Below are 24,497 nucleotides of genomic sequence, written 5' to 3'. Positions count from 1 at the left end.
TTTTTTTTTTTGTGAGGAGATCAGCCCTGTGCTAACATCCGCCAATCCTCCTCTTTTTTTGCCGAGGAAGACGGCCCTGGGCTAACATCCGTGCCCATCCTCCTCCACTTTATATGGGACGCCACCACAGCATGGCTTGCCAAAGCAGTGCGTCAGTGTGTGTCCGGGATCCGAACCAGCGAACCCCGGGCCGCCGCAGCGGAGCGCGCGCACCCAACCGCTTGCGCCACCGGGCCGGCCCCTGTTTTGTGTTTTATATTCAGATATTATTCTATCTGATGTTTTTGGGGGCGGTATATGGTTTGAGGTAGGGATCTGAACTGTCCCTGGTACCCCCCTCCCTGCCCCCATAAGTGGATAGGGAGTTGTCCCAACACCTTGAGGGAATGGCCCATCCTATCCCCATTCATTTCAAATGCCACTCTTTTGTGTTCAGTGTCCACAGATGCTTGGCTCCTTATTCTAGAACCTTCCACCCTGCTCTGTTGACCTGCGGGTGTCTTTCTGCACCAGCATGCTGTTGTTTTAATCTCTGTATCTTCATAGTATATTTTAAGATTGATTGTGCAATTCTTCCTTCATTGTTCTTGTTAAAAAATTGTGTTGACTCTTCTCGTACATTTAAAACTTCAGAGTCAGCCGTCAGGTTCCATCCTTTGATCTCTTGATCCAGGACATTAAATGGTGACCTTCAACAGGTGGCAGAGGGCTGGACTTTAGAAGTGGTCTCTGACAGGCAAGCTGGTCTCTGGCTGTGGAAATAAATTTGTCTGCTGCCGCGATGGAGCTGGTCTTCACCTTTTTGCTTTCTGTTTGCACGTGGAGTGCTTCAGAGGTAATGTTTGTGCTGGATCGCCCCAGTGTTGTGCTTCCTCACTCACGCTGGCATCTGCTGGGGAAACCAGCTCTAATGCAGCTAATTCCAGCATTAGCCCAAAGACAAATATAATTACCGCATAAATTATCGCTCCCCTCCCCTAGTTTGTTCCAGAACAAAATGTGAGCAACTTTAATTTCTTCCCTGGGCTGCACTCCTCTATTAGCCCAGATGGGGAGGCGGTACCTGCCGAACAAAATGCTCAGGAAATTGCTCAATGGGGCGTTAAGAGCCACCCGAGCGCGTGGCCCGTCCAGAACACGTCTGCCTGGGTGCCCTCCAGACTGTCCGCTCGCGGGCAGCTGCCCCCCTTGGATTCCGCCCTGGAAGGAACAGGCGTTCTCCGTGATGGGAGCCCAGTGGCGTCCTCGCTGCAGGGTGATTTCAGAGCAAGATGTGTTCTCGAGCTTGCTTTTGTGGGCGAAGGCCATTTCTCCAAACTTTCCCCAGTGCCAACTTGGTTCCCAAAAGGAGACTGAATGGGGGTAATCAGGGTACGGTGGGCACTGGCTTGGCCTCGCCGGATTCCATCTGCCGCAGGCTGGAAGCTCAGAGCTGACTGACACCTGTTTTTCCTCTGCTCTCCGGAAGCAGGCCCCTGTCTCCGTGCCTGCCCACACTCTGGAACGCCTGCTCTGCTTGCTTCCTCCCCCGCCCAGACCCCCGGCTCTGAGGCCTCACCTGGAGGCCCCCGCTGTATTCCCTCTGTGGAAGCCTGGATTCGGAGTGGAGGACTCCATCAGCTTCAACTTGGGCTCCTTTCTTTCTAGAACCTTCCCCTTGCCTATTTATCTTTCACGCTAGCCAGATTAATTTTTTTAAACCTCGGTTCATCATATCCATCCCTGTCTCAGAAAATTACGCTGGTTTCCCAGTGTCTAAAGTTGGAACTTTTGGGTCCAGTGTTCTATGCTGCTCTGAGCTGGCTTTAGCCCTCTTTTCTGCTCCCCCGGGGTGAGCACTTGTCCAGCCAGATCCGTCTCTTTGGAGTCCGGAACCTTCCGTGGTCTACCCAGCCTGGAGGGCCTCGGGGACAGAGGCTGTCTTGATCCTTGTCCTTTTGCCTCTGGCGTGGTGTCTGGTGTGCAGTAACTGTCTAGAGGATTCCTAAGGCCTCGTCTGTCCAGGGAGCAAATCTTATCCAACTTTACTTCCTCTGGCCCCTAAATCTACTGAGTTGTGAGCTCCTGCCCCCATCCCGAAATTCAACCCAGCTGTTTCCCAGATTGTAGAACACCTGTCTTGCCACATGACAAAAGGCTTCTGGGGCCAAGTGTGGGACCCCCTCCCCCAGTAAGAGTCCATATTTCCGAGGTATGGACTCTGAGAAGGCCTGGTATAAATAAAGCCATTTTACTTCCAGAAACCCAGTGCATCCCGAACATACTTGACCGCGAAGTCCTGTATCCATGTAACACCTGCCCGCCTTCCACAGCCCTGACTCTCAGATGCCCCGGTGGGGCTTGGCACCTGCATCCTTCACCCGTCATTTTCATCATTTTTCAAAAAACTTTGTATGAACATTTTCAGTCATGCAACAAAGTAAAAATAATGGTATGATGAACTTTTATGCTAAAAAAACCAATTTTGGTGCTTTTGAGTTATAACTACAGGACAGGTAGCTGAGTGAGGGATGTTTTCGATGAGCTTTCAGGAACTTAAGCACTAAGAGAGCATTGCCCCCTTGAGTGTCTGATGCATGTTCAGGCCGAGTGGTCACTGCCCGGCTCTCTGCATGAGTTTGCTGCAGCGCCCGGCTGACTCCTGGGGTCCGTGCTGTATTGTGGGCGAGTGGGCAGTGCCCAGCTCCTGACCCCGGCCACTGTGGGCCTCCCCCGCCACTGCCCTCTTCTTCGAGATGCTCATCACGCCTACTGTGTCCGCTGCAGCTCTTAGGTTGGGCAGGACCCATGAACTGCTGACCGCCCGCTCGGAGTGCCACGCTGAGGGGTTGGCGCTGGCTTTCATGGTGTCGCCTGTGTTTGCACAGAGTTCTCGGCTCACAAGAGCCAAGTGGAGTGTCAGCTCACCACAGTTGAGATGCCAGATCTCAGCCCCTGGTGCAGGGGACCCGTGGTGTGCACCCCCTGCCCAGAGAGGAGAATGGGCCTGGTCATCTTGTTGCGGGCTGTGGCCGCAGCATTGCCCCCCCTGCAGAGCAGATGACCAGCTGGTCTAATGTCTATGAACAGAGCGGCCCCGATGCATGTCACCCTTTGCCGGGGCCCCCGACCTGCTGGGCCGGGTACCGAGTGCTGTGTCCACAGGGGAGGCTCAGAGATGGGATGGGCCCAGCGTGGTGGTCTCGCCTGTGACCCCCAGATGATATGCAGCAGAGCTGGTAGAACGGCCCACTGAGGATTTACGTCTTTTCAGTTCCTCCTCGGCCTTCTTCCAGAAGGCACTTGAGCAGCGCCCAGTTTGAGACGTACAGTTGGAGACGTACGGAGGGTTACTCAAGATGAAAGAGCAGAGCAAAGGGCACTTTCCGTCCTCTTGGCTACTAGTTCTAGTTTTTAAAAAATTCTCCCTCCATTTTAGAAAATTTTATCCTTTCAAGGAAAGTCCACTTGTTCGGTAATGACCTTTTCTGTTTATCGATCCCAGACGTGCGTGATCGCCAGCAGAGCTGGTGGGGTTCTGTGAACCGGCAGCAGCAGAGGCGTGCAGGGTTTCTGTCAGCCCCTCACGGGGAGTTACCATTGGGCTTTCCCGCGTTGAGAGCGCCTCTCAGAGCCAGTACACCTGGGGGCCCCTGGGGCGGGCTGGGAAGATCTGATGTGGAGGCTGAAGTGGGGTCCGCTCTGGGATCCAGGCAGGTCTGGCCACGAGGTGGGCGCTGGGCCTTGGGCAGGCCCCTGCTCTGTTCCATCTGTGAGGATCTAGAAAGACCCGTTCAGAGGTCTCCTCCAGGTGAACATTTCTCCCACTGGGCTCCTGTGTCTCTGCATGGCCCAGTTCTCGAGACCATGGGCCTTCCAGTAGCTTCCTCTCTATGTACCAAGGCCTGCCGGGTGCCCCAGTGCACCAGGATGGAATGTGGCTGAAGGCAGGACCCCACCACACACACTACCCCCTACCCCTGGGGCGGTGCCCCCATGCCTAAAGGATCGTGTTAGGGAAGTTAGGGAACTGCCTGAAGTGGGCCTGTCTGCATGACTATGGACCTGTGAGGCGAGAATTCTCAGGCATTTAATGCCTAATCTGATCTTACCGAGATAAGGGTTTAGGTCTCTTCCGGGTACCTGGAATCTGGCGGGGTGTTGTGTTTTCGATGGGGAAACTGAGAGGTTCGAGGTTTTTCTGAGCTTCACTAGCTTGTATCAGCAGAGCAGGCTGGTGACGCTGATGAAGATGCTGAGTTAGGGATGCCTTCTGACCCATGATCCGTGAGGTCCTTGAGTGACAGGGGACGCATTTGGGTCAAGTGTCCTCCTCCTCTTTGTAGGTGTGAAGAGGACAGGTGGAACTCGTTCCGTTCTTGCCTGCCTGTAGTCTTTAAGGCCAGCTTGATCTTGGGGAGGACGTTCTGGAAGCTCACCCCACCATGGCACATGTGGCACGGTGTGTGTTTCCCTCCAGCAGCCACGCCCGGGGTGGCCTCTGAGCAGAGCCACTGTCTCGCGCACCCCTGGACTGAGGACACCCTGAACCCCCAGCCTCCTTCCCTGCTGGCACCACCACCCCCAGGTTTGCCATGAACAGCTGAGGGGGGCTTCCAGAGGAATTTCAGCAGCGAGCCTGGAACCCCGGGGCATGTGTAGGCCCCCTCCACCCATTCCAGCTCGGCTCACATTCCTGGCTGCGCTCAGCTCTGGGGCCTTGGGCCAGCGAGTTAACTCCTCTGGGCCTCAGTTTCCTCACCTGTCGGGGGTAATCAGTGCCCCCACCTAGACACGCCTGAGGATACAATGAGGCAGGGCTGTGACGTGCTTAGCACGGGGCCGGCTCCTGGTAAGCACTCAATAATTATTAGCTATTAGGGTTATTACGGCCATCATAATTGTTATTCTCCAGGGAACGAGCCCTCGGGGGATTCTGGAATCAGGTTCAACTCCAGCGGAAAGGTGGCTTGGCGGAAACCATCCCAGCGTGGACCATTTAGTCCATCACTGATTAGAAGGTGGAGTGTCAAGGTGCGTTAATTGCCGTTGGAGCCTGATGGTTCTGGCACCGAATTTGCTTCCTTGCGCAGGTAAAGCCGGCATCATTTTCGAAGCTGGGCTCCGGAAGCCCTGGGACCGAAGAGCAGGTGCCGGTGTCTGAGGGCAGGTCTCCTCCTCGGGCCTCTGCTCCGTCAGAGGTGTGACCGGGGGCTGTTTCTGGAGGCTGCCCGTCTATTTGTAGATGTTGCCAGCGCACTCCCGCCTCTCCCTGCTCGGAGGAAGTTGTTAGGGACCCTGCTTTCTCCATTCCCTGTTGTGTTTCTCCTGACAGCCTGCTAACAGGCCAGCCTGGCCGACTCGCAGGGCTGGGGCCTCCTCTCTGATGGGCTCCCCTCCCCTTCCCACCCACCCTCAGCCCGAGGTCCCTGCTCCGTGTTGCTTCCCTGCCCTGGGATGCCGGCGGTCAGTGCCTTTCCCCCGGACTGCTGGCTGGGTCCTGCGCCCAGGAGGTGCTCCGTAATTAAGGAAAGATGCTGCTCTCCAGCCCGCGGGCCAGACTGGGTCTCTAATGCGGAGGGAGCCCACCTCCCTGCCTTCTGCAGCCTGTGGGATGAGAGCAGACCCCGCGGCCCTGCGATCCCGGCCCTCCCCCCACGCCTGCCCTCTGGCCGCGAGCCCAGGTGGGACCTGCCCATCTCCTCCTTGGCCTGGGCAGGCTTCTGGCTTTCCTCACTTCCTGTTGTTGCCTCTGGCCCAGGAATAATTTATGCCTCTAGCAGGTGTGTGCTGACTGACTCTCTCCCGTGTGCCCAGCACAGAACTAGCCCCCTGGGGACAGGATGAGCACCGGCAGGCAGGGTCTCCGTCCTCACGAATGGCCCAGGCTGGGCCAGAGACCGGGATGGCACACTCGGACACTTGGCCAGGGGTAATTGTACCAGAGGTGAGGGCTGTGACAGGAGAGCACCGCCTCCCTCCTGTGCCTGTGCCTGGCCCTGGCTCCTGTGTCACCCGGCCCCCGGCTTCCTCCCTCTCGGGAAAGCACATGGCCTTTCTTGGTGCAGCGTTTGCCTTCTGCTGCCTGGTGGACTGTTCTTCCACTGCTTTGACCTTCACACCAGCCCTGGAGGCAGGGAGGCCAGCCGCATCTCCGTGGTCACCAGTGAGGCTCAGAGTGGGGACGTGGGTTTGCAGAGTGACCCAGCGAGGGGCGGGCTCTCCCTCCTTCCACCCTTGAACTCAAGGCGCAGGTGCGACAGGAGCGTTAGGCCCCGTCGTATAGGAGACATGTAGCTCCACGGTTAGAACCCCCGAGGCACCCGCGGACCTCACGTGGTCCCTGGGAGGGGGTCCCTGGGAGAGTGTGGAGTCGTGCTCCTGGGTTGCTGTGTGGCTTTCTCGCCCCCGTTCCTCAGATAGGAACACCGAGTCTAAGGAGAACCCGACCTCACTCTGTGTCGTGCAAGGGTGGTTATCTTTCCTGCCCACCCTGGGAGGGAGGGGTCTGGGGTGGGCACCCCAGAGACGAGCAGGAGGGGCTGTTGACCTGCCAGCCTGGCCCGTTCTGCTTTCCGGGACCTTCTCTCTCTGCTGAGAAGGAGCAGCGTGGAGCACCAGGCTGCAGCATGCATCTCTTTGTTCCATTTCCTCTTCTTCCTGATGATGGAGGGTTGTCCTGGAATAGAGGACAGGGACGTGTGGTCAGGTGGGGGGAGGCCACAGTCCTGAGGGGACCCAGACAGAGGCCAAGGGGCCGTGCTTCCACCTGGGTGAGTGGGAGGGGCACTGCAGCGCCTCTTGGGGTGGGCCCACCATCTGGATGCTGCTCCCGTGTCCAACCCTTCTACAGAGAGATCATTCCATTGCCCCGTCAGGCAAAAGGAATGAACTTCAAGTTCTGTGGAAAGAACCTGGGCACCTGATCTCCCCTGTCACTGATGCGCAGAGTGTGACTTCGGGCAGGTTACCAGGTCCCCTTGTGCCTCAGTCTCCTCATCTGTGAAAAGGGGTGTCAGTGGTCCCACCTCCCATGAGGACTAAGTGATGCCAGGTTCGAGGAGCAGCTCATGCATGCCATGACTCAGGAAAGGTAGAAATGGCCCAGAGAAATGGGTGTCTCACCAGGTGCAGAGAGAGAGTTGGCGGGGAGCGTGCTTTTCCAGGTTTTCTCTCTGGCACATTCTGTTTCATCTTTACGTACCTGTGTACAGAGTCCTCGAACCCTGGAAGACCTCACCTAGGGCCCTGCAGAGTTACGACCCTCCAGACCCATTGCTTAGCTTGGTCCCAAGACAATCGGAGCAGGTCCTCAGTGCTAAACCTTATAGGCAGCCCCAAACCCACATAAATATTTGGAACCAAAAAGTGCCAGCTCCTCAGAGAACATCAGCACCCTGAGATGCTTCAGCAGGGACCGGGAGGACAGAGGTTAAAAACGAACCACAGCAAGGATGGTTTGAGGTTTCTTTCACCCGACGGCTTTCCTCCGTCCACTTTGGTCTCTGCAGGATGGAGGTGTCCAGAGCCCCGCTTTTCTGTTTGGCTCCTGACGGCAGCCTCCGGGCCTCCGCACCCAGGTGGTTGCTCTTTTCCAGGAGCAGTAGATCATTGGAAAGCAGAGCCTCCCCATTTTGCCCCATAAAAAGGAGATTTTGCAGAGTGATGATAAATTTGGCACGTCTTTATTATGATTATTTTTTTGCAACACTTAAAGAAAATAAAAGCTGGTACAAAGGTATGTTTGTTTCTGAAATATGTTTCCTTTCCCAGATGTTCTTTTCTGCCAATTCCAAAATGCATTCTGAGCTCAGTTCTCCAGTTTCCTCTCTGCGGGGCAGAACAATGAGATCCCTGTAACCACGCTGGGAAAACGCCGTCTTCCTCGCCAGTGGGCCAGGGGGGAGGGCTGGATGGTCCCACCTTCTCCCACCTCGGTGGAAACAACCAGTCTGTGCCAGCCCTCTTAGAGACCCTGGCTGCTGTCGGGGATTTGGTGCTCTGCTCGCCCGTGGTGGTAATTTGCGGGGTTGTGGCTTAGAGGCACCGCTGTCTGCACCTTTGTTCCGGATCCTTGAGTTTGCTGTGCCCTCATGCTAAATTCTTGTATCTGCGTTGCATTGGTGGACTCGGGGACTTTGTGCTGTCTGTTACCTGCAGCTGATCTGGCCCCTTTCCTCTTCTTTGTGTCTTTTTGGCATCAAATACTGGTCCCTGCCCGAAGGGCAGGTCTCCAGGACACGGTGCAGATGCAGAGTTGGCTGGAGAACCAGGCTGATCGATCCAGGTGGGCATCACCAGAGTCCAGGCCCTTCTTTCCTTGAGACAGGGTGGTGTGTGTCCTCCTTGGGGGAGCTGTGAACCACACATGCCCCCACACACACGTGCACACACACAGTACCCAAAAGTGCCTCCTTGGTTGATTTCCAAGGACAGCAAGAGACCCATAAAAGCTTGCAGTTAGGGCGATTTTGTTACTGGTCTCCATTAAGAACCATCTCTATGGGGTCACTTTATTTGGGGCGTGCATTTAATGAAAATCTTTATTTCTTGATCAATGCATCCTGCCTTAGAGCACCCGAGATACAAATGCCTAGACTTAATAGATAAAAATAGCTAACATTTATTGCACATTTGCAGGGTACCAGACAGGTTCTCAGAGATGTTCATCGATTGACTCATTTATCCCTTCCGGCCACCCTGGGGGCCGGTGCCATCACTACTCCCGTTATATAGAAGGGGAAACCGATGCTGAGAGACCCTGCAGAACTTGCCTGGGGTCACGCAGGGACTAATATTGGCTCCAGTGTCTACCTCTTAATTGCTATTTGAATTATAAAAGTATTTTCTTTCATCTGTAAAGGAAATCGGTTGAAGAGCCTCCAATGCATTTCAATAAGCGGGGTGCTGAGCCCCCCCCCACCCGGCTCCTCATTTGACAGATGCAGAAACTGAGGCCTGGGGAGGCGGGGGGCCGTCAGAACCGCCCTCCTGTGTGGTCCCGCCTCTTGTACCAACCAGAGCGGCCACCTGGGGCTTGTTTCAGTGGGGCCTCGGGACTTCAGGTGAAAGCTGCTGGCTCGCCTTCCATCACAGTGGACTGGCGGAGTCAGTCCCGCCCAGGACCCCCAGGTCAGTCTCCATCCCGGGACCGTTTCTCTGCATCTTTGCCGTGGCCTTGGGCCACTTCCAGGAGCCTGGCAGACCGGGAACCGTTGAACTGAAATGGTATGTAATCAGAATGCTATATTTTGTCGAAAATAAGAATGTTAGCAATGGGCTGGTTTCTGGCAAGTCAAACTGGGACTCTGAAATACATATTTTTCCCTGCGCTGCCCTAAACCTTCTAATTAGTGAAAAACGCACATTTGCAGACATAAATCAAATGTCATATTCCCTAAAAACTTGTCCTAGGTATGATGGAGTTGGTAACATTCCACGGTTGCTAAATTAGGGCTTGCGGAGTGAGTGCATGCGTGCACGTGTGTGTGTGTGTGCGCGCTTGCGTGAGAGAGGGAGAGCAAGGGAGAGACCGAGGTGCCCTTTGGTTCCTTCCCTCTCAGGCCCTCGGGCCTCTGCTTCTGGGCCCCCCACACCTGTCAGCACCCTGCACAGCCACTGCGCTGAAATACATATATTTGCCCAACTGAAACGTAATTAGCAGGGGAAATAGCTTTCAGGGAAAAGCACTTTCCCTCCCAGGAAAATCTCTGCTGTGCAGTGTTCGTAACTAGACCCCGACTTCCACCACCAATGGGCTCTGTTAAGGGACTCGGTTTTGGAAAAGGTGATTTGTCTCTGGGAACTGGCCCCGGTGTGTGCTGTGTCTTCCCCTCACTGGAGTTTGGACCGGACTGTGAACCAGCGTGGGCTTCTGGGGCCGGAGGCGAGGACGCGGCCTGGGGCTCCTGGCCGTTGGGATCATTCGGTTGTATGCTGTGTTGATGGAGTGGGATGCGTTTCGTCAGCGTGGACAATGTCCTGCACACTGTTGGGTCATTTGGATCTGGGGTGGTTTGTTGCAAGCGATTTCCCGGTAACCAGATGGAGAAAGCTGGTTCGTCGAGGCTGACAGCACTGGCCGTGGCCGGAAGGCAGCTCCTCATGGTGTGGGGAGAGTGGAACACTGAGGCAGCTTCTCCCGGCTCTGTAGAGGCCCCCAGCCTTAATGGACATTAGTCTTCTTGTTCTTGGAAGGTAGGGAGGAGGCGACTGGGGGGCCACGCCAGAGATTGCCAACTTTCCAGGATCTGTGGTACCTTTGCAGCCGTATCTTATTCAGTTTTACTTTGTGTTTTCCCTTTCACTTTGCCTCCAGGTGTTGTCTTTCAAAATATGTCCCTGGAGTCAAAACTAAAAAATGTTCTATGAGTAGATACATTTGGAAAACCCTGGTATCTAGGAAGTGAACTAGACTTCCTCCCTGCGGGACTTCTCAGAGACTTTAAAATGGTAATTATGCATTGGCTGTGTCCCTCTCTACCTAAGCACCTTTACAGGTTGGGAAGAGAGGGCGATTACTGGTGCGTGAGCTGGGTTGTGCCCAAAGTGACGTGTGACGTCACCAGCACTGTTCTTTACTGTCATCCTAGCTTTAGTGTGGCTTCTTCGCAGTTGTCACCTCTGGGCGGTGATTATTCTTGTCAAGGGCTTTGGTGACATTTGTCTGCTTTTATATTCTTTGAGCTGCTTGTTAGTTGCTTTGTGGACTTTTCCCCTCAAATAGTTTCAGAGTCTAGAGTCTGTAGGGCGACGTGTGCCCCTTTGGGAGGTTGTGGAGGAAAAAGCCCAGCTTAGGCTCAGGGGGCTCGACCCCCTGCCCCTCCGTGGCCTTGGTGATCTGCTAAAAAAATTAGATAAGACCGCTCCTCCCTCATCGGGGGTCGTGAGATAAGCTGGGTCAAGGTGGAGGGTGCCGAGCAGGCAGCAGGCCCGCAGCAGAAGCTAGTTCCTTCCTCTGAGCAGCCCCATGGGGTCCGCTGTCCCGTGTGGGTGTTGGGCTGGGGGCCGGGCGCTAGTGACTTTGACTTGTAAGGTGAGGGGCTCGATGACCATCTGATGGTCATCTCTGGAGGTGTCCTGGGCTGGAGGTGACCCTCTGCTGAGTGGGATTTAGGGCCACACAGTCACTCCTGGAAGGGGCCCAGGTCACTTGGGCCAGGGTCAGGACCCTCCGAGTGGCCTTTGGGGGCAGGAACCTTCCCTGAATGACACTCACGGGTCCCTCTGACCAGCGCACAGTGGGCCTGTGCCAGGTCCTGGGCCTTTGCTTGTCTCCCAGGATGTTCCAGAGCGGCCGAGCCCAGGCTCTTCTGGAACGGAGGTCCAGGCCTGTCCTCGGCACAGGAGGCTGGAGTGTCCTTCCGCCTGCCCCCAGGCCACAGCGCCCCCATGCAGGGGGACAGCGGGGACCCCCAGCCCATCTCCCTGTTTAGTGAAGACCCGGAGGCCCATGTCCTACATTTCTTTGTTCTAAGGTGTCTGAAACAAGCCCCTCGTGTTCTTTTTATCGTTTGCAACTGATTCCTTCTTTCCTGCTCTACCGCCCAAACCTGCCCCCGAACCTTTCTTTCCTGTTCGTCTGCTTCCCTGACCTTTGAAATGTGCTCCCTGCTCGGGAAGCTGGCCTGAGCCTGGGGTTAATTACTGCCTTCCTATAGGGCCGTGTGTGTGTGTGTGTGTGTGTGTGTGTGTGTGTGTGTGTGTGTGTGTGAGAGTGTGTGCGCGCACATGTCAGTGGGTGTGTCGGGTTTAGAAAGACTAGGATGGGGCTGCTCGACAGCGGAAATGGAGGTGACAGAGCTGGGAGGAAGAGGGTTGGCCTGGTTGAGGGTCCCCGGTGAGCTTGTGAAGGAGGGGGAGCAGGGCAGGAGGCCCCAGCCGGGCAGGTGCGAGGCGAGTGTGGGGAGCAGTGCGTTGACCCACGTGGCTGGGCTGGGACAGGGAAGGTGGGGATGAGAGGCGGTGGCCTTTGTTCTGCAGCCAGCGACATGCACAGACCTCGGGAGAGCAGCTTGATGAATGTCCCATAGCTCACCGTGTTAGCCAGTCAAGAGTAGAACTTCCAGTGTTCCAGAAGTTTCCTTGAGCAGCTCCCCAGCCTTCGCCCGCCCTGCCGCGCCCCGGGAGGTGTGACTCGAGTTTTGTCTGTTCTGAACTCCCCCACCCGTGTGGTTGTAATAAAAGCTCTTTATAACCCAAACAGCCTTGGGAAGAGGCTGGCCATCCTTTGGAAGGGGTTACAGTCATATGCCAACCTTGGCTATTTCTGCTCCAGATTTGAAGCAAAACATGATGCTTATTCATTATCTTTATGCAAACATCAGCAACTCACATGATCAATTGATCGATCATTATTGTGACAGCACCTGAAAGGGAAAGGGCAGAAGGAGGGCCCTCTGCCAGAAGCCCCGTGTGCCGGGGCCGGCCTTGGAGGCGCGTCCCCTAGGGCAGCTGGGCCCTGCCCTGCGTGGGGCCTTGTGGCATCGGCCGTCTGTGCCCTGGTGAGGCGGGTGTGGGCCCTGCCTGGTAAGGGTGCAGACAACACGCTCAGGGCGGTGGGGCGAGCTGGGCAGGCCTATAGAGGACCCGGCTTTCACCTGGACCAGGTGTGGTGACTGGGGAGGGTTTTGTGGGGGTGGGAATGGCTGAGGACATGGAACTGGAGAGGGTGGGGTCCATGTGGAGGAGCCTGGGGGGCCCAAGGCCAGATTGAGGGGGCCGGGAGAAGAATTTGGGAGTGTCCCCCGGCTCAGCGGGTCCTGAGGCAGATGTATGGATGGGGACTCTTTGGGGGGCTGTGATCGTTCAGCTGAAGTGGAGGCGGAGGGAGTAGAGTCATTCTGGGGTGTTTGGAGATGTTATCGAGGATTTTCCTCGGGCTCAGCCCTTCCAGGCCTGCAAGTTTAAATTTGCTGAGCTTTCCGTAAAAGGCAGAACATCTGTTCGGTTAAAGGAAACCTAAGATTTTATTATTGTTGTAAATGTCAAGTCTGTCCTGTAGAATATTTAGACAACTGCAGAACCGTGTCACCGAGTCCAGCCTGTCTTAGTTGGGTAAAAGCCCGAGATAAAACGTGAAATTCCGTCGCTGGAATTGTGGGCGTCGTGGCTGCATGAAGTTCACGTGGCCGCTGTCACCCCAGTGAGGGCAGCATGGGGGTGGGGCGCCTCCTGGGAGCTGGGTGCCGGGGACGGGAACCTGGGGCGGGGAGGGCCCTGGCTTCCAGGAGCTGCCCACAGACAAGAGAGTTTGGGAATATGATATTTCTTCCACCTTAATTCAGAAAGTTCCAAGGGAAACCGAGGTGTGATTTCGCTGAGAATGCTGTTCATGGGGCAGCAACGAATATTTCCAGCCATTTTAAGATCTCTGAGTTTTGTTCTTGGCAAAGAAGCATAGAGTTATTATATTGCACTTGGAGAAGAGAGAGCGAACTTCTCGGAGCTCAGCGCTGGGGAGATTTGGTCCCCTGCACTCTTGGGAACCACAGATTTCTCCTCGGTCCCTGTCATTTCAGCCAGATCAGCAGTTTTCTTCCATTTCCTCTTAGAAAGGAAATAGAACTTTCCTGCCTGGGTATCGGGGGAGGCATCCATGTCGCCTTAAACATCGCCCCCACCCCAACCCAAGCGTCTTTGAAGTTTCATGTTGTATCATAAGATTCACGCGAATTTTGCAAAATCTCTCTGTTATTGTCGGGCTAGTTTTATTATTTTAAAAATGGTTTGAATTTTATTTAAAGTTCCTGGGATGATATCTAAGGAATAATGTCATAAGACTGTATGCAAAAAAAAAAAAAAAAAGTACAGAGATATCAAGAAGACCTAAATAAATAGTGTTTGTGGATATAAAGACAATATCACAGAGACGTCGTTTTCCCCAAATTGATCTATAGATTCAGTGCGATTCTCAATAGTGCTCTTCCCTTCCCTTCCTGGCGCAGAAATGTTGGTGCCTGGCCTTCGAGGAAGTGGGGTAGGGAGGGGCTGCCACGTAGAGGTGCCAGTGGTGACATAGCCAGGGGCACCCGGCATCCGAGAAGCAAGGTGGGGGTGGGGAGAGAGGTGGCAGGCCTGAAGAGGTTACAGGAATAGTGGGGAGCTGGTTATATTGAGCAAATAAGTCAATGGATTGACAATCACAAAAGCTGGGTTTCCACCTTGGGGAAGGTACTGACAAGTGTAGAAAGGGGGAAGATAAGAAAGTATCCCCAGGAAATTTTAAAATTGCAAGGACTGCCGTGAACTCATGGATTTTTGCCACGTGTACACACACACAGAGAAATAGAGAAATAGTTATAGGTGTGTGTGTATAAAAGTATACGTATATACATACAGTCAGTTCTTGTTGTTCACTCTAGTTATGTCCTATAAAGTCACCACAAATGCTGAATTGGTGAATACCGAACCACTGCTCCTAGTGGAAACAGGGTTAGGTTCCTGCCAGCCTCTGGCCACAACTTTTTCATCTGCTGATCAATACACAACCTTCTTTTACGTGTGTTTCTGTGTAAAGACACCTGATTTAATATGTATTGTCCATTCGTTAGCACTGAACCCACGGCCAACAGCACTGTAACTCGTGCCTGAAGGAAGCTCATCTAACACGTATTTTCTCCGTGAAGCACGTCGCAGTCTTCTTGTGCTCACGAGCACTAGAGAGCACTTCAGCACCAGGCCTGGGGCCATTTTAAATCACTGGCAGAAAGCACAGACGTGTGAACGACGTGGCACTGACTGGACTGTGGAGGGGACGCTTACGTACAGTATGAGCTGAAATGAGACGGCAGAGCGTCCCCGGGATCCGCCCCGGCTGGGCGCCTGTGCCTTGGGTGACTCATTTTTTCACCGTTCTGTGCGTACACGTGTCCAGGAATGATCACGAAGGCTCCAACAGTATTGATTTGGGGGTTATAAATAAACGTCAGCAAGCAGGTGAGCTCTCAGATAGAGAACCTGTGACTAACGAGGATGGACTGTGCGTATGCTCCCAGCTGTGTCGCTGAGTAGCCGTGAGCACCCCCAGGGCCCAGAGCTTGGCCTCTAAAGATCACTCTCCACTCAAAGGAAACAGAGCTCCTGGAGAACAGGCCGGTTCCAGGGCTGGGGCAGGGAACATACACAGGAGGAGCCTGGAGCATATAATTGTGCCAGCAAGTAAAGAAATCCTCGAGGGATGATGGGGACGTGCCAGGAGGACATGCAAGCCAGAGTAAAGGGACCTTCACTGTCCAAAGCTAGGAAAGTTTGACTGTCAAAATAAGTGGGAATATTGGATCTTAACCCATTAAACGAAATAGGAATAGATGAGTCTACACTGGCTTAAATAAACAAATAAATAGTATGTTCTGGGCGTGCTCTAATGACCGGCCAACTTTTAAAAACAAAATCTTGAATGAAGGCTGTGACCGTAGTTCTAAGTCATTCTTTTTGGTAGCTTATGATATTCTATAATATGACTACACTGTCAGTTTTTATTTATTTATATTATTATTTTGAATTGTGTTAAAATAGACGTAACATAAAATTTACTGTGTTAACCATTTTAAAGTGTCCAGTTCAGTAGCATGCATGTGCGTTCACCTCCATCCATCTCCCACCATAATGTAATAAACTATTAAAACCAGGCTTTCCCTCCCACAAACGATAGTGCGATAAGCATCGTTGTATATCTCTATGTCCCGCCAGCTAAGCTGTGACATTTTTGCTTTTTCGTATTGTGAAAACTTTAAATAAAATGCCATTAAAAAAAATCCCAACAGGTTGGGTCCAGTGGCATGGCAGTTAAGTGCTCACGCTCCGCTGTGGTGGCCCTTGGTTTGCAGGTTCGGATCCCAGGTGCGCACCAACACACCGCTTGTCAGGCCATGCTGTGGCGGCGTCCCATATAAAGTAGAGAAGGATGGGCACAGATGTTAGCTCAGGGCCAATCTTCCTCAGCAAAAAGAGGAGGATTGGCAACAGATGTTAGCTCAGGGCTAATCTTCCTCACACACACACAAAAAAAATCCCATCAGAGAATTTGTAGAACTTGGGAAGCTGGGTGTAAAAGGTGTAAGGGGATGTATTGGTCCCAGGACAGCCAGGACCACCTGAAGGAGGTGAGGCAGGAGGTGCTGGCGCAGGGCTGGACAAGTAGACAAGGAACAGCAGAGGGAAGGTGGAAGCGGACCCAGGCGTACCTGGAGGTGTGGCACCTGGCAGAGGTGGCAAGGAGGAGCTCCTGCCCCTGGGGAGGGGAGTACGAGGATGTGCGCAGGGTGGGTGGCATGAATACCTGGTTTGAGAAACTCAAGTTAGAGGGCACCCAGAGCTGTCAGGCGTCAGGGAAGTTGTTCATGAGCCATTGTGAGTAGAATTAACTAACTAGAGTGCATGGATGCATCTTGATGTCAGGCCAGAGCATACTCGGCATTCCCTAAGTCTTGTTCATCCTTCAAGGCTCCAGTCTTCCCTTCCTCCAGGCAGCCTCCCAGGACCACCCAACAGCTCATTCTCCTCCAGGCACCTCCTGTCCATGTCACTCACCTGCCTTTGCTTCTTGCACAGGTGGTGGTTCAGCTGCGTGCATGCGTGAGCATATGTGTGTGTGCAAGTGTGTCCAGCCCGACTAAACTGTGGGCTCCTCGAACATGGCCCCACGTTGTCTTCCATTTCTTGGCCTTCCCCACAGGGCTGGCGCAGGATGAACGACCGTTCCCGACTGATAAATCCATAGTTTGTGTCCCGGCCTTGGCCTGCTCCAATGAGCAGTGTCATGCTTGGTGAATATCAATAAGGCCTGTCCTAAAAACGCTGCTGATTTTGGTGCAGCAGCAGGGGATTGGGTTACGTTGAGTTGGGTTGTGTTTAGTGTAACCATGTGAACAGCGTCAAGTCCAGGCTGTCGGAATGGAAGCCCAGACATCTGCTGTGAATTCTATATATAAATACTGGCTGTGCTCACACGGGGTGGAGGGGGTGGTTGGCACTGGGGTGTTTAGACTCCCAGTTCTGCACAGGGGGACTGTCAGTAATCACACGGCCTGGCAACTGGGCAGGAGGGGACAGAGTGGCCTTTCTCTGACACCGATTGGCCGAGGGTGCTAGGAGCGTCAGACCCACCCTGGACTGATCGGCTCCTGCTCGCCCACCAGGGAGGTTCGAGCACCCACAGGATGTCGTGGGGTGTCCTGAGGGCCATGCGGAAGAGGGGCTGCATAAATCCAGGGTCACAGAGAGGCTCATCTGCTCCTGATTAAACCCGCTGGGAAGCCAGGACGAAGGAGGGATGTCACAGGGAATTGCAGGCTCGGGGTACAGCAGTGCCTGTAAAAAATTGAGGTGAAACTCACCATAAAATTAACCATTTTAAAGTGAATAATTCAGTGGAATTTAGTCCATTCACAATATAATGTAGCCACCACCTCTGTCTAGTTCCAGAACATTTCCATCACCCCAAAGGAAACCCCGTACCCATTAAACAGTGACTCCTCATTCCCCTCCCCACAGCCCCTGGCAACCACTACTCTATTGTCCATCTCTATGTTCTGGACATTTCATGTGCATGGAATCATATAACACGTGGCCTTTTGTGTCTGGCTTCTTCACGTGGCATCATGTTTTCAAGGTTCATCCGTGTGGTAGCGTGTATCAGAGCTCCATTCGTTTTTATGGCTGAGTAATATTCCGTTGTATGGATAGAGCACGACTTATTTGTGCGTTCATCTGTTGATGGACATTTGGGCTGCTCCCACCTTTTGGCTGTTGTGAATAGTGCTGCTATGAACATGTGTGTACACGTATTTGTTTGAGTCCCCATTTTCAGTTCTTTTGGGTACATGCCGAGGAGTGGAATTGCTGGGTCGTATGGTAACTATGTGTGACTTTTTGAGGAACTCGCCAACTGCTTTCCACAGCAGCTGGCGGTGCCTTTCGAGAATAGCTACCATTTTTTGCTTTACAGATGAGGAGACTAAGGCTCAGAGTGGAGATGAGAAGCCTTCCCCCAAATCTCACAGCTGGAGGCCAGGCTGGGGTTTGAACCCAGGCCCCCGAGTCTGTGTCCATGTGCTTTTCTTTGTAGCCGAGCCAGCCCGGGGCTGGATGAGGGAAACAGTTAATTACAACCACCACCACTGCCCCGGCTGTTATTTATTGCATGTTTATTTTAAAGATTTTATTTATTTATTTATTTTCCCCCAAAGCCCCAGTAGATAGTTGTATGTCATAGCTGCACATCCTTCCAGTTGCTGTATGTGGGACACGGCCTCAGCATGGCCGGAGAAGCGGTGCGTCGGTGCACACCTGGGATCCGAACCCAGGCCACCAGCAGCAGAGCGCGCGCACTTAACCGCTAAGCCACGGGGCCGGCCCTTATTGCATGTTTAAAATGTGCTGCTACTGGACTAGCTTTTGTATGAATTGTCCTGTGTAAGCCTCACAGTCTCTGATGAGGAGATGCAGTAATTGCTCCATTTCACAAGCAGGATGTTGAGGCCAGGAGGGCCAGGTCTGAGCCAGTGCTGCTCGGAGCCGTCACCCTGAGCTGGCTCCGGGGCTCCCACAAGGGGGCGGGGCGACCTGGTCTGTTGGCCCTTGTGATAGATGATCCTGAAAATCATATTTGGACAGATAACTTCATAGCAACACGCATGGAATTTGGGGCTCAAACGTTAAAAATATATTTACCCAGACACTCTGCAAGGTTGTCTTTGCCTTGTCCAGACTCTGTTTCAATCTTTGTCCCTACCTGGGACTTTCTCATAACTGCAATTGTAGTACAAATCAGAGTTTAGAGTTACAGTGTGTGTGTGTGTGTGTGTGTGTGTGTGTGTGTGTGTGTGTTGATTTAACGGGATATCTTACACATTTTCTGATGTGACTGCAATCGTTTTTCTTATTGCTTTAATGGACATAACTTTGCACTGAGAGAACAGTCTGGTTACCTCTGACATTGGAGATATTTTATTGTTTATTTTTTCTTATTATGAGCAAGGCTGCCACAAATATTGTGACTAGGATCTTTTCCTTCCTCCGGGTGTTCCTTGGGATAAATTCCTGTGAGGGTGATTCCTGGGGAGAAGGTTTAAATATTTTCGTGGTCCTTAATACCAGCTGCTGCGGTGTTTTCTGAAAGCGTTGTTCTGGTGTCTGTGGCCTCCAGGTGACAATCTGTCTGGTTTTTATGGTGATCCCACGTGGGTCCTGGAGTGCGGTGGTGGCAGGCCAGTGCTCTAGCCTGTCCACCCAGCTCTCCTCTTCCTTCTTGCATTGTATCATTTCTTCTTCTCACTGCCCCAAAGCTCAGGCCACCAGTCAAGGGATCATCCCTGGGTGGAGTGACCTGGGACAGGTCAAGGCACCTTTCCAAGAGCCACAGTTTCCTTACGTGTGGAATATGCAGCTGTGACCCTTGACCTTTAGGGGGCTGTGAGATGAGAGGTTCTTGGACACATGTGCCCCTGGGGAAGGAGCACAGAGGACCAGTGTCTGCCCCCCTCCCACATGCCTCGCCCCAGGACCTTTGCACTGACCGTTCCCTCTGCAAGGGACACTCTCCCTCAGGCACTCCTTTACTCCCCTCAAGTCTTTGCCCAACTGTCACTTTCTCAGTGAGACTGCCCTGACCATCTGTGAAATGTCAGCCCCCTCTCCCAAACCCATTACCCTGCTGCTTTTCCAAACTACGGCGTTGATGTTCCAAGGTACTCATGTTGCCTCATCAATTTATGGCTTATTGTCTGTTTCCTCCACTGGAATAGAGAACGCGAGCGTGGGTTCTTCGTTCGGTCGCGTGTGCCCAGACGGTGCCTGTGCGTGCTACACGACACTCCGCCACTGACGGCCTTTCCTCACATTTCCACTCTGCTGTCCCCTGGCTGCGTCCTCTGAGGAGGCTGGCTTCTCTCCGTCCTGGCCCAGCCGCTCTCTACCTCTGGGAGAGGAGGGACCCCGAGATGGGTCGGGGCACCCGGGGCCCCTCGTTGGCTCGGGGCCGCATTAGCCGGGGTTGCCCAGGCCCTGAGGAGGGGGCTGGGGAGGAGGTGCCGCCTGTGCCAGCTGGAGAGTGGGGGGCAGCCCCACGCAGCAGGGCCCCCCCACTGTGAGTTCCCCCCGTGACGGGAGACTGAAGAGGGTGCCTCTTAACACTTAAGAGCTGAGTGTGTGGTGGTTTCTAAACATCTCAGAAGCAGGAGCAGCTCTTTCTAGAAACAGCCTGCCTGCCAGGGCCCGTGCCCGCCCTAGCTGCCCCACCTGGGCTCCCCGAAGCTTGCCCGCCACCCACCGGCCCCGCTTTCCATGGCAGCTCCCCTCCCTGAGTCTCGTTGGGGAAAAGCACAGGAAATTGAAAAACTCTCCCGCCACCTGCGGCCTTTGAAGGGTGCACCTGAACTGCCCAGAGTGGAAACCGAGGGGAAAATGTGGTCTTTCCAGTTCGGGGAGAAAGAACAGAGCACAGCTAGGAGTTTTTGTGCCTGGGGCAGCTTCCAAGAGCTCCCTGCCTCCCCACCTCTCGCCCCGGCCCCCTCTGGGACCTCTGCTGCGGGGACGGGTTTCCTGGGTTTCCGGCCGACAGTTGGGGCTCGTGGCTTGCGGCCCCCCCGGCGGCACCTCCGTCCACAGCACGTCCCCTCCTGGCTGGAAAGCAGCTGACTGGAGACTCCTTGTCTGTGGGCCGTTCACCTGATGATGCTCACATCTGGTGGGTCTCGTCCCTCACCTGCAGTCACTGACTTCCACTTGAATACTGGTGGCCACGGGGAGCTTACTCCCTCCTGAGACTGTCCCTTTCGTTGTCACCCAGAGGTGCTATTTAGAGTAGAAAGAGAAGTCAACATCCTTCTCCCTGCTTACTTTAGCAAGAGGTTCTCAGGCTGGAGCGGGGTCACAGGGCCTTGGCGACAGCCCCGTGTGCGCGCGCCTGTGTGTGTCTGTCTCTGGGGAGAGGACCAGCTTCTCAGAGGGTTTTGTGACCCCCCGGAAGGTTAAGAACCGCAGCATGGAATTTTGACTCAGCATGCCCGGGCGGGTCACGCCTTTGCGGGATGAGTGGGGACGAGCCAGGGGACCTTGCTGCAGGGAACCTAAAGAGCCGGGCCAGTAAACCTCGCAGGCGAAACGGGCTTACTGGTGCTCCTTGCTCCGGTGGGGAGGATCATGGCAGTGACGAATGGGAACGTGCTGTGGGAGTGCCGAGTCACCCGGGTGCCATGGGGCCTCTTTGTATGTGGTGGCTCTGGCTGTTTGCACCACTGTGCACTCCAGATCCTGCACACGACCGTTTTCCCTGTGAAGGCCCCCTTGCCTCCCGCCTTCACACATTGTCCCTCCTCTGAAGGTTCTGGACCCTCCCTGATCCTCGGCATCATCCACCTCTCCCACTGCCCTCTACAGCCAGCCGACCTCTGACCCCCAGATGGCCAGGCCTCTGGTGGCGGATGTTGCTGCTGCTCCTCTCCCTGGAGCCTCTGGCCGGGGGTGGGGATCCCGACCCTTTGGGGCAGCCCCACTTTTCCTTCTCATCTCTCTCAAGGTCAAAGGTCTTCAAGTTAGGGCACTGCGGGCTGAGTGTAGTGGGTTAAATGCATTTATAGAGGAGCTGCTGCGTGCTGGCCCTGGGCAGGGACCAGGGCATTCCCGCATGGGTGGGTGGGCCCTCCTGGAGTGCAGGGTCCACTGGGACCCTCGGCATGTTGTGGAGGATTCTTGTGAGCAGCTGGGAAAACAGGGAAAGTTCCATTTTTAATTTTTAAAAACTTTTTATTGAAGTACATATCCACAGAAAAGTGATGCATTTTGACAAACTGAGTACACCCGTGCGACCAGCACATGAGGAGGGTTCCACGGTGCGGAGGTGAACTTAGCTGTGCAGCCTCCTCTCGAAGCCTTCTCTGCCCCTCTGTAAAGTTGGCATTATGTCATTGCAAGAGATCAGGGTGTCCTATGGAATGTAGTTGTGACATTCCATTGTTGGATTTTCAAAATGTCCTTTCTTGCCACAAAAAATTGTAGACCTAACATAGTGGTGACGGTGATGGTGATGGTGGGAGTGGCAGAGCCCCATAGACAGTCCTGACCTCGAGTCCTCCCCGCGACCTCCCATCCTGCAGAGGAGGGCCCAGGATCTGAGCCAGGCGCTCGCCCTGGCAGCCGGACCTTACTCAGAGCAGCACAGGGAGCTGTTGAAGGGTGCCCCCAGAGTGGGAGACTGAGGCCACAGTCCCAGAAAGGGGCTTGAGCTGGAACAGTGGTCCAGGAATTATAAGAGAATCCTGAGGCTCCATCCTGCCTGGACTTCTCATCCCAGCCAGGCCTCTCCCGGTCAGCATGGCCAGGGCTGTGCCCTCCCGTCCCCCTCCCCTGCATCAGACTGACCAAGATGATGTGACTTCTCTGCAGCCCCCAGAGGACCTGTTTATGAGGTGGTGGGCATGGCAGGAAGAGTCACCCAGGCCTGGCTGGGACGAACAGCAGCCCTTGGTGATTTCAGTCACAACAGCACTGTTTGCTGTGTTGAAAGAGCCTCTGAATGGCATGGCTTGGGCCTGCCCAGACACCTTTGTGGCAGCGCCTTGGGGAGTGGAAGGAAGGAGCCCGAGGGCCTTGGGCATGGGCGGGTGGGTGCCAGGAGTGGTTCGTGCACACAGCCCCCTGTCTGGGCTGTGTGGCTTGTGGCTCGGCCAGTGGTCCTCACAGTTTACTTCTGCCCCCACAGCCTCACCTCTCCTGCTGTTTGCCAACCGCCGGGACGTGCGGCTGGTGGACGCCGGCGGAGTCAAGCTGGAGTCCACCATCGTGGTCAGCGGCCTGGAGGACGCGGCCGCGGTAGATTTCCAGTTCTCCAAGGGAGCCGTGTACTGGACGGACGTGAGCGAGGAGGCCATCAAGCAGACCTACCTGAACCAGACAGGGGCCGCCGTGCAGAACGTGGTCATCTCCGGCCTGGTGTCACCTGACGGCCTGGCCTGCGACTGGGTTGGCAAGAAGCTGTACTGGACGGACTCGGAGACCAATCGCATTGAGGTGGCCAACCTCAACGGAACATCCCGGAAGGTCCTCTTCTGGCAGGACCTTGACCAGCCGCGGGCCATTGCCTTGGACCCCGCTCACGGGTAACCCAGCTACCTCTCCTTTTTGGGGAGAAGGGGGGACGGTTCATGGTTTCCCTCTTGAATTTACTTGAGCCCAAGTAACTTTTTCACAGAAAACCTGATAATCTTAAAAATGAGTTCACCTTTCAGAATTTGTTGAGAATTATTTCCCCTTGATGTACCATAGTCATATTTCTTTTCTTTTCTTTTTGCTGAGGAAGATTCGCCCTGAGCTAACATCTGTGCCAATCTTCCTCTATTTTGTATGTGGGCCACCACCACAGCATGGCCGCCAACGACTGGTGTAGGTCCATGCCCAGGAACTGAACCCAGACCACTGAAGCAGAGCATGCTGAACTTAACCACTAGGCCATGGGGCCGTCCCCCATGTTTCTTTTTTAAACTTGCCATGTCTGAGGCAACTGACGTGCCCAGCTGTAGATTTGAATTGTTAAACATCTCTGTTGTGTGTGATGGTGTCTGAGGAGGTGTGGATGTTTGAACACGTAGAATTTGCACCTTTCACTCCTTTATAACTGCATTAGCAGAAAACAGGCGGAAAAAGTGAAACTCCTTGTCCAGAAGTAGAACTTGCTGAGAGATTGTTTCTCTAGTCTCTTCCAGAAGCTTTCTGCTCCCCTGTCTGAGGTCACCGAGACCCGTGAAGGCTTAGGGCTTGGCCACGAGGTCCCGCTGGGGTTTGTGAGTGGTGGTAAAGTGAAGAACACACTCGGAGTTGAAGGCTGGGTTGGAGAGGTGGTGGAGAGGTGGTGGGGAGATGGCTGAGCTTCACTGGCCAGCCGGGCCATGCTCATTCTAGACTTTTCCAAGCAAGAGCTGTTTGCTCAGTCACTCTTCGGCCCTCCGTCCCCTCCTCTGTAGCCTGGGAATGATACACTCTTCCTTGGGCTGCACGGAGTCAGGCGCCTGCCTGCTGTCAGTGGCCGAGCCACTGCCGTGTCTGTCCAGTTCTCTGCTGTCTCTGAGATCTTGAACAGAAACACAATAGGACCCCTGGGTTCTGGTCCTGATGCCACCAACTTGCTGTTGCCCTGGCAGTGACCTTCCCTGTTCTGGGGACATTGGCTGCGCTGCCTGCAGGCCAGGCTGGAGGGGCCGATCGGCCTGCCTGAGGTGGGTGGAAGGAGGGCCGGGAGGCCGAGGCCAGTCCCACCGAGGCTGGCATTTGGGTAGCTCAGGGAACAGGCCAGGTGAGGGGATGCCATGTAAACCTCTTTATGAGGGGGGTTCTTGGGGTGTTGACCTAGAAAGTGCTCTAGACTGGCTTCTGATGTTGGAGGACGAGGCACCTTCTGAAACTGGCTGGTTTGTGTAAAAGCTGAATGTGCGGGTGTGTGCACGTGCACGCAAGTGTGTCTGAACCACTGAGTATGAGAGTGGGAGGGTGTGAGCCTGTGTGCGTGTGCACGAGTATATGTGTGC

At 54.3% G+C, this 24,497-nt stretch overlaps 1 protein-coding gene across 2 annotated transcripts in view; it reads left to right on the top strand.

Annotated features, from left to right (window-relative positions):
* The window catches only part of LRP5 (LDL receptor related protein 5), a 111,209-nt gene that overhangs the window by 6,903 nt on the left and 79,809 nt on the right, over positions 1 to 24,497 (top strand). The window contains exons 1-2 of one of the 2 annotated variants that reach the window (XM_058526203.1): positions 8,098 to 8,266; positions 22,679 to 23,075. Coding sequence is in view for 1 of the 2 variants with exons in the window: in XM_058526202.1 (XP_058382185.1) it covers positions 22,679 to 23,075 (397 nt within the window). In the remaining variant the exon portion in view is untranslated. Of the gene's footprint in view, positions 1 to 8,097; positions 8,267 to 22,678; positions 23,076 to 24,497 lie in introns of those variants that run through there. The other variant, XM_058526202.1, reaches the window with a different exon arrangement.

Source organism: Diceros bicornis, chromosome 31 (genome assembly GCF_020826845.1).
Source record: "Diceros bicornis minor isolate mBicDic1 chromosome 31, mDicBic1.mat.cur, whole genome shotgun sequence".
NCBI classification, from domain to species: domain Eukaryota; kingdom Metazoa; phylum Chordata; class Mammalia; order Perissodactyla; family Rhinocerotidae; genus Diceros; species Diceros bicornis.
Note: the sequence above shows the minus strand (reverse complement) of the source record. Positions and strands in the feature narration are given on the sequence as shown.